The sequence below is a fragment of the Theobroma cacao genome, chromosome 4 (genome assembly GCF_000208745.1).
Source record: "Theobroma cacao cultivar B97-61/B2 chromosome 4, Criollo_cocoa_genome_V2, whole genome shotgun sequence".
NCBI lineage: Eukaryota > Viridiplantae > Streptophyta > Magnoliopsida > Malvales > Malvaceae > Theobroma > Theobroma cacao.
In genome coordinates this window covers 15,544,099-15,553,478 of record NC_030853.1, presented here as the reverse complement: position 1 = coordinate 15,553,478, position 9,380 = coordinate 15,544,099, and the positions used below count along the sequence as shown (strand labels likewise).

Here is a 9,380-nt window from a genome sequence, read left to right as displayed (position 1 = left end):
GATTTTTTGCCTTTTTATAAAGAAATAATAAAATAATAAAAACATGACACATGGCATTTCCTTATTGGTTCAAATTTTAAATATTTGACTTTTAATTCTTTAATTCTCCACCACACATTTCTCATGTTTATCCATTTCCATGATGAATAAAATTCCTTGGTCTTGACAAGTATCGGGGGTAAAAATTTACCGATTTACCTTTGAGGTGTTAAAATTACCATTTCTCCCTTATACTCCAAATTATACCGGAATTAAAATTTTTCACTTCTAAACTTCAAATCATACTCCAATACTCAAATCATACTTCAATAAGTTAAATGGGGCCAAAAAATATTTTCTAAAAATTCTCATTTTATCCCCAAGTGGTAAATGACCATTTTACCCCTAGATAGTGAAAATTTCGGTTTGACTCCAAATTGATCCTCGAACTCCGAATTACCATTTTGAGTCATCCCTGAACTGTGAAACTCTTAATTTCACCTTAAAATTCCTATTTGAATTAGTTCGAGGCTTAATCGACTTAATGGTACCATTAGGAGCAATATCATCTTTTAACGATTTCTCGAACTTTCTAAATATGCAAACATTCTATTGAGCATGTAAATGATGTAGTAATTATTTTATAGAACAGGGTTTGACATAACGTGTCGTAAACGTGTCAAACATGTTTAGACACGAAACACGTTAAGGCTAAATACGAACACGACACGTTTAATATTCGTGTCTTAAATTTAAAACATGTACACGTATACGTTTAAAACATGTGTAACACGACACGACACGACACGATTAACACGTTTATTAAACGTGTCAATATACGACACAATTAATAACACGATTAAACAAAAATATTTACAATTAAATATAATTTTATTATTTAAATTTAAAATCTATAGTTATAAAAATAATTATAACAAAATAAAAATCATAATAACATCAAATATAATAAAAATTAATATAAATAACATGCATAAAATTCATTATCATATAATATAATAAAATACATCATTAACAATTTAACATCAAACCTTCAAACACTAATAATATTAAAAATCATTCATAATTTTCAATCGTAATTAAAAAAACATCATTAACCACATCATCAACCATGAACAAATCAAAATCGAAAACTCATTCTCCAATGTCACATCATTCCGACATCACAAAACCTAATAATAAAATAAAAATAATATATTAATAAAATTAAATCAATATAGAAAAAGTTAAATAAAATGTCAAAATTAGCTCAAAACAAAAGCTTGATCAAAACAAGAAGCAAAAAGATTTACTCCAAATGCATCAAATGGGTACTCCAAAAATGGCTAAAGCATCAATATTTTAACAAAATAGAATAGACCGTTGCGTGCATAAGAACAAGCATTCCCTGTACAGATCCCATAAACAAACTCGCCCATTCCAAAAGTAAATGTAATCTCAATATTTCAAATGCCTAAAACCATTCAACAACCAAAAGTCGCAGCTCCTGATAGAGAGCCACAACCGCACTCAGCATCAAAGCCCGGTCCTCCTTCCAGAATGTCCACCTTACGTCCCACCCCAACCACACCCTATGATATCCCTCCCTTGACTCTCCAAGAAAGCCCACCTAAAAAACCAACAAAATTCATATATAAGGGGCAACTACCCAAGAACTAATAAACTGCTAAATGACATTTTTCTAAAGACTTTTCAAAAAAAGAAAAACTTGCTTACCTCTGTTTCAGTGAAAATGGACAAAGCTGCTGAAGAAACCAGCTCAACACTCCCAATCTAAAGTTGCTGAAGTGAAAGGGAAAAAAGAAATTGAAAAAGAGAAGAAAGATCTGGTGAAGAAGAAAGATCTGGTGACTGGTGTTTGGTGGACTAATGGTGCCGTGGTGTGCCGTGCATTAGCCGTTGCCTCATCCAAAATAATAACCAAAGGTGAAAAATTAGGGTTGAGTTACTTGAGTATGTATAATTACATTAATATCCTTTATAAAATTAAAAAAACTTTTTAAAATAATTATTTAAAATTATTTATATAAAGTTAAAATAGTCTTTAACTATTAATGTTTAACAAGTTAATAAACGTGTTACATGTACACGTTTAAACATGATAACACGATTAAGTAAACGTGTTTGTCGTGTTTGACACGTTAAGGGTAAACCCATAACCTGTTTAACTTATGTCTTCTCGTGTCGTGTTAACGTGTCGTGTCCAAAATTACCAGGTCTACTCAAACGGTGCATTTCGCAAGAGGGAGTTGGGCTTCTTGAAGCAGGCTTTTGGGCTCTCTTGTGGTTTGATTTGCTTTGGGCTATCTTGGGTTAAAGTTTTGGGTATGTTTTGGACCTTTGATTATTTGGGCTTGCATATTGATGTTAGTATTAATTTGATGAGCATTTTTAATATAGTTTGCATGATAAATATATATTTATGCAATAATAAATAGGGAAAAATATATTTGTAGTATGAATATTAGAAACAGGGCAAAGGAAGTTATTAAAATAGGGAAATGTATATATAGGCATAAAAAATAATATACACAAATAGGAGCAAAAATAAGTACTCATGTGAAATAGATAGAAAGAATAATAAATAGAAAAATACATCTTAATATAAAAACAGGTTAAAGTAGAAAAACACAGAAAATATATGAAAAAAAAAGAAAAGAAAATGTATATAAAAAACTAGCTTTTAGGTAAGTGAAGAATAATAGGATAAATATTTAGTTGCAAAAAAAATGCATTTATGTGGGTGAAAAAATAGAAATATATAATAAAAAATATTTAGTTATAAAATAATAATAATGAATCCAATTTAAATATAAGTAAATATTTAGTTATAAAAAATAGGCATAGAAAAAATAAAATAAAGAAGGATAAATAGCACTTAGCCTATAGGTAAGAAAGTAGAACATATGTGTATGTAAAAAATATATGTACATGTATAATATTACTAATGAAGAGAACATCAAATTATTCCGATGATGGAATGTTCATTCGAAATGCAAGAAGTTGCAATCTTGAATGAATTTTTCTAGATTAAGGATTTCGATTAAAATTACACTAGTACGATGAGAGGGTTTTAATTTTGAGTGCCAATGTCTACAATTCTAAGTAAATGAAAAACAAATTAACCTATTTACTAATCAAACAAAAATATAGAAACAAAAAGAAATAATAATAATAATAATAAATACAAGAGGGAATAGATGAAATATAGAGTTTAAAAAAACATAAGATTATGAAAAATAGTGATATTCATGATGATAAATAAATAGTAAAAATAAAAACTTTTCAAGGATAGTGAACTCATAATAATAATGAATATAACTAAAATATAAAAGGCAAATAAATATAATAGATTTAGGAGAGAAGATAAAAAAAATAGTTAGTCAAAAGGAAAATAGGATAGGTTAATAAAAAATTTAGGAAAAAGGTTGAGTTCTAAAAAATATATATAAATAATAATTTTGAAATAAAATATTTGGTTAAAAATATATATATCGAAAAATAGATAAATAATTAAATATAAAAAATATATAATAAAATAAAATATAGTTGGATGAAAATAATATATATAAAATATTATTTCATGGTATATATATATATATATACACATACAAAGNAAATAAAATATAGTTGGATGAAAATAATATATATAAAATATTATTTCATGGTATATATATATATATATACACATACAAAGATAAAGAATTTTCAAAGAAATAACAAAAGAGTTGTGGGGAAAGTTAAGAAATGAATATTGAAATTTATAGGCACATTACACATCATCATTGCATCGTTAAATGTCATAACATGTAGATGTATTGTGTACATAAGTCAAGGCCCTGATGACCAAATTTTTCAAGGGAGCATGTGAAGGCAAATTCCTTCAAAAAAATTCCCTAAGTGAAAGGATACCTTCAGGTCCTACCAATATGATCGAAGGTTTCAAAAAATATCCTTAATAAAAGGCTTCTGCTCGTAATAGGATCTGCATTCATGAAAATATTATTTTTACTTACAAACGACTATCCTTGATGATGGGATTTATTCATTAAACTGACAGAGGTAATTTTCTCGGGTATTTCCCTAGGTGAGAGAGTATCCTCGGATCCCGCCAATATGATGGGCAGATTCGAGAAATATCCTCAATAAAAGGTTTTCGTTTAGTATTATCTAGATTTTATGTCATATATTTCATAATTGCATTATGTGTACGTCACACCCGTAAAACTGAATAAGATGTTTTAATTTGCTAATAAATTAAAGAATAAAGAAAGTAAACAATAATTAGGGAAACATAAGAATGAAATCAATGGTTTGGGTTATAATAGGATAACATATGATTAAATGGTACTGTTCATGGAATGGGCATCACAAGGTGTTATCCTTCCCCGTGCGTAACCGTACTCCCGAACCTAACTCTAAAAATTAGTAGACCAGTTTTGTCATGACCCGGAACTCCCTTCGAGCCCGTGACAACTGTTGCGATGTCCAGATCGACACTCATTACCCGAAATGTCAACCGGAACCTTGCAAGGCTTTAATATCAACTTCTCATTTCCCTTGTGAGTAACCGTTGCCAAATATCACGTTCTAAAAGATTTTAAACTATTTCCAACTTAAAACAATAAAAAATAATTTTCGTCTCATAGGGGTATTTTAGTCATTTTTTTTGAAAATTTCGAAACTAGCTAATAATGTAGTATACGGTGTAAAACACATATTTCATAATCAAAAATAAATTTAAATGTTTAAAACATTCGTTTTAAATGAAATTATGACTATTAGAATAAAATAAAAATATTGAATAAAATATTCAATTTTCTCATAAAACAATATTTTTAAAACACTGCGTAAATAATTTTTACTTATAGCGTAAAAGCAAAATAAATTCCTACATACGGTAGTATAGATAACTAGAGAATGAAATTTAATTTACAGTGATATGTGGACCCCCAAATGACAAAAATGAACGAAGGCTGTAAACCTACAGTTTTTAAGGAAGTAAAGCCAACTGTGGCCTTCGACGATATCAGCTATCTACAGCCTATATTGAGCCTGAAATGGGTGAAAATGAGGGTGGTGAGATTATAAAATCCCAGTGAGTAAACAAATACCATCTAAAATATCTAAAGCTGAGTAAATAGAGACAGATAAAATAGTTTAACATACTGTAATTCATCACTTTTCAACTTGTTTCAACCAAATAAAATCAATTCATATAAATCGAGTAATCAACATGGCTTATTAGTATCTTAAAACTTTGACTCGTGCCAAAATCATTCTCATACCCAGTTATCAAGGATACCTTGATCGAAGGCTATCCCAACCGAGTCCGCCAAGGCTGTTAAAAAGTTATGTACGCATAAATCATGTTTTTATTTTGAAAACATAGTCATTCCTTAGCATTGGTTGAGTTCACCCTCACGTGGTGGTTTAGCGTGAAGTGAACTCCAAAGTGTTAACCTCATGAGTTATCCACCGGCGCCTCTCATATTGAGGTAAGAATATAACGGGGTTACCGTGCCCCTCTAATAGGCTGGTTCACGGAACCCGCCTACTGTAGTAAGCTAATAATTATCCTACCAATCAATAAAATTCAATAACATGATATGGCAATTATTGTAATTCACAACCTTTCAAGGCTAAATACACAGTTCATATATTTCAACACAAATACCAATTCAGCCATTCATGCAAATATTGTCATAAGCCATTCGATTCAAACCATGAATTTACAAGACATATAAATAGTCTCCAATTACTCTATTTTCAAACCATCATTTCATTTCAAGACAAGGTTATAAAATCATTTCATTAAATCACATTTTAATTACAAAACACAAAGATTTACCATTTAACTCATTTTCCATAAAATCACAAAATCGGATAAAAATCACTTTAGATAATTAAGACGATAGTAAGTTTACTCATAATGTCTAGAGTGCGAATTTTCAAAGTACTCTGACTATTGGTCCTCGGATGCAATTTCCTTGCCTTTATCGGAGGACTCACCACCTTGACATAGTACAAAATTGAGAAACTTACTACATTGGTACTAAATCGAAATTAAACTAATTTAGACTACTAATGCATGATATGGAATGCAAAATGCATGGGTAACCATCTAAACCCGATATTGGCCTAATTCGTCTTATCACCCGATTAATTAGCCAACGCGTCCAATTTAGCTCCAAATTACTCCATTTCTTTTTCAATACCTTAATTCACCAAACACAAGTTAAATAAGCTAAAATTTGGCAAAAACATCTTCACTTTTCTTTTTAGAATTTTCGGTCAATAATGGTGCATTAACACCGTGATTTTTCCTACTACTTTTCCACACCATAATTCATCATTTTCTAACCAATTCTCTTAAAATAAAAAATCAAATTCATCCTCACTCAATACAAGGTAGGTTCGGCCATTGATGGGTGATAGGGAAAATGAATTCTTTTCTTATTGTTTTGCTTCTAGACATGGTAAACTAACTAAAAACACTAACATAACTTGAAATCAAATTAATCCAACATCATTCTCTCCATACCCATTCGGCTAGCCATGAATTCACCATGAAAACATGAAATTTAACCATGGAAAATAAGGAGAGATGCTTAAGGAAAATAGATTTCAAGTTTAAATTGAGAAATCCTACCTTTTTCACTTATTTCCCTTGATTTCCACACTTTTTCTCTTGAAATTCTCCACCTAGGATTCTTGTTCTTTCTTTTCTTCCTTTGTTCTTCTTTGGCCAGCCATATGAATGAGAAATGGGCTGATTTTATGCTGATTTTTAAGCCAAAAAATAAAAGGATATAAATTTGACACATGTCACCATTCCATTGATCCATGTGTCATACTTAGCCATTAAGCAATCTCTCTCTACCACTTAAATTTTCTCAATTATCCATGATAATATTGGGTAAAATCCATGTGCTGGACAAGTGTTGGGTGGTGTAAAATTACAATTTTTCCCCTAGAGTGGCAAAATGACTATTTTACCCCTATGCTCGAAAAAATGTCAGAATTAAAATTCTTCACTTCTCAAACTCAAATTATGTTCTAAATGGTCAATCTTGATCAAAAACTTCTTCCAACATTTCAATTTTTAACCTCAGGTGGCAAAATGACCATTTTGCCCCTAGGTCATGAAAATTTCAATTTGACTCAAAATCGGTCCTCGAACTCCGAATCACCATTTTAAGTCATTCTAAGATTTTAAAATTCTCAATTTCATCTTAAAATCTCTATTCAGACTAGTTCAAGGCTTAATTCAACTTAATTGTACCATTTGGTACAATACCGTTCTTTAACGATTTTCAAGGTACCCAAGTAAGCAAACATGCATTCTTATGTAAGAATGGCATAATAAACATATTGTAGAGTTAGGCTTGACAAGTTTATTGTTCTTTAAATGGACTTAAAATCAATTTAAGACTCTATCAAATAGAACAAATTTAATAGGTGGTCAATCGCACCTAGATAAAAAAGATTGATGGCGACTTCTAGTTTTTCAAGTCTAATGATCGGGTTCCAAGACTCGCACGTTATGACAATTACAATCCTCAAATCGAACTACAGTTAATGGCATTGGAGGAATCATTTTCAAGAAAAAAATACTAATGCCCTCTTGGATAGGATTGTACCCCAACAAACTCTAAATAAGGATAATTTGCTTCAGCAAGGACAATGTTATCTGTGTCATTCCCATCGAGGGACCCACTTCCAGGTATTGTTCTGTTTGGGTCGAGTTCACCAGCCATATAGCGCTTCTGCAGGGCTCACCCAACCTCGAACCCCAGACCTTTTGTTTCCCCCGAAGGGAACGTCTTTAACCATTCTAGCTGGGTCCCCCGGTGGGAATGCCACACTATCGTCCTTCTCGTCTGTCCCTCCTCTAATCCCATGGCTTGTCAGGATTTGGTGATGCCCAAAGCCCTATTCCCCATATTCCCAAATTGCAAATTCAAGGTGATTATCATAAGCAGCACAATGTCATGCAAGCCTTTTCTTTAGCTTTACTTCTTGTATAAAAGTGTTATGACTGTTGTAACGTGCAGGTCTGGGAACCTGACCACCAGACACGAGTGAAAACTCTAAAAATTAGAAATCGCCACAAATCTTTTTTTACTAGGTAAAAAAATAATAATAATGATAATTCAAATATGTATATAATAAATTTGTGAAAAGGTAATATCCATGACATAAAATAGACAAATAATTCGATGTTTTTAAAACTTCCTCAACCCTCTCTCTCTCTTTTCCCTTTGCCAACCACCCAAGACAGAAACCCCTCTTCGCCGTTTGACGTCGCCCCCGGCAGCTCTTTCTCGACGTCAGCTCACAAGACCCTCTACTCTAAACTCCTCTAATCGGCGACAGGGAACTCCTACTCTGACCGATCGGCGTCGAACCCAAAGCCTCCTCTTTACCAGCAGCAAAACCTCAAAATCTCTCTTTTAACAGACGACAAAAAAGGGTCTCTCTCACCAGATTTGAACCACCCAAAACTAAAACACTCCACCGGTTACCCAAAATCCCTCCTAAAAATTCAAATCTCCCCCTAAAAATCAAAACCCACACTCTCAAAAATCACTTCCTATTTCTCCTATTTTTTGCATTTTTTGGATTGATTTTTGACAATTGATTGTGGTTGATTGTTTGCTGCTAAACTAGAGTGTTTGATGGCATTTGCAGCTACGTGTTTTTGGGTTGCTGTTTGTTGCTAGGGATTTCTTTGATTGCTCTTTTTTTTTTTGGTTTTTTTTTATTGCTTCATTCCCTGCTTTCCGTTGCTACAGTGCCATTTTATACACTCGGCTTCTTTGGCCGAGTGTAGTGCTTCCACTACTCTGCCAGACGCGATTTTTTCACGTCTGGCAAGAAAGATGGTGCCTGCACCCTATCAGACATACTACTTTTTTTTTAATTTTATATTATAATTATTTTATGATTTCTATTTAATTAAAATTTTATTATCTTTTTTTTCAGTGTCTACAATGACAATACACATATGTCACGTAGCAACCGTAACGATCCATGTCATAGACGAGTATCATCAATTGCTTCCCATGAACCAACTTAATCAACTTTTCTTTGGCTTCTTTTCCATATGGCATATCATTCTCTGGTGCATCGATACCTTTTAGTCGAAACCGATACTTGCAAGCAAGAATCCTTTTGTTTTCATGATTTATCAACCGGTATCCAACTTGCCTTGTTTTTTGGCAAAGGTCATTTGCCTTGCCAAAGTTTCTTCTAGCACGTGCTTTACATATTTCAATGGCAGCTAGGAAAACATCTTCAGGTACAATTGATGACTCTAAGGGATGACCAATACTAACATATACATTAATACCATCACCATCTAGATCGAACTCGTACAT

The 9,380-nt window shown here is 31.9% G+C and overlaps 1 protein-coding gene and 1 long non-coding RNA gene across 2 annotated transcripts; both read right to left on the bottom strand.

The window, feature by feature from the left end:
- LOC108661673 lies at positions 1,262-6,690 on the bottom strand. The gene is made up of 3 exons (XR_001927448.1): positions 6,650-6,690; positions 1,714-1,900; positions 1,262-1,606 (listed from the first exon to the last, which is right to left on the bottom strand). It is a non-coding gene; the product is annotated as an uncharacterized LOC108661673 (long non-coding RNA).
- Positions 7,747-9,380, bottom strand: LOC18601539 (staphylococcal-like nuclease CAN2). The gene is made up of 2 exons (XM_018119013.1): positions 9,015-9,380; positions 7,747-7,932 (listed from the first exon to the last, which is right to left on the bottom strand). The coding sequence occupies exons 1-2, from the start codon at positions 9,378-9,380 to the stop codon at positions 7,747-7,749; spliced, it is 552 nt and encodes a 183-aa protein (XP_017974502.1).

What these genes read in the sequence shown, in the direction of transcription:
- LOC18601539 (XM_018119013.1), bottom strand. Translation starts at nt 9,380, where the DNA reads ATGTACGAGTTCGATCTAGATGGTGATGGTATTAATGTATATGTTAGT. An exon ending in TGGATCGTTACGGTTGCTAC is followed by an intron (nt 7,933 to 9,014) that starts GTGACATATGTG and finishes TATGGGGAATAG; the next exon opens with GGCTTTGGGCATCACCAAAT.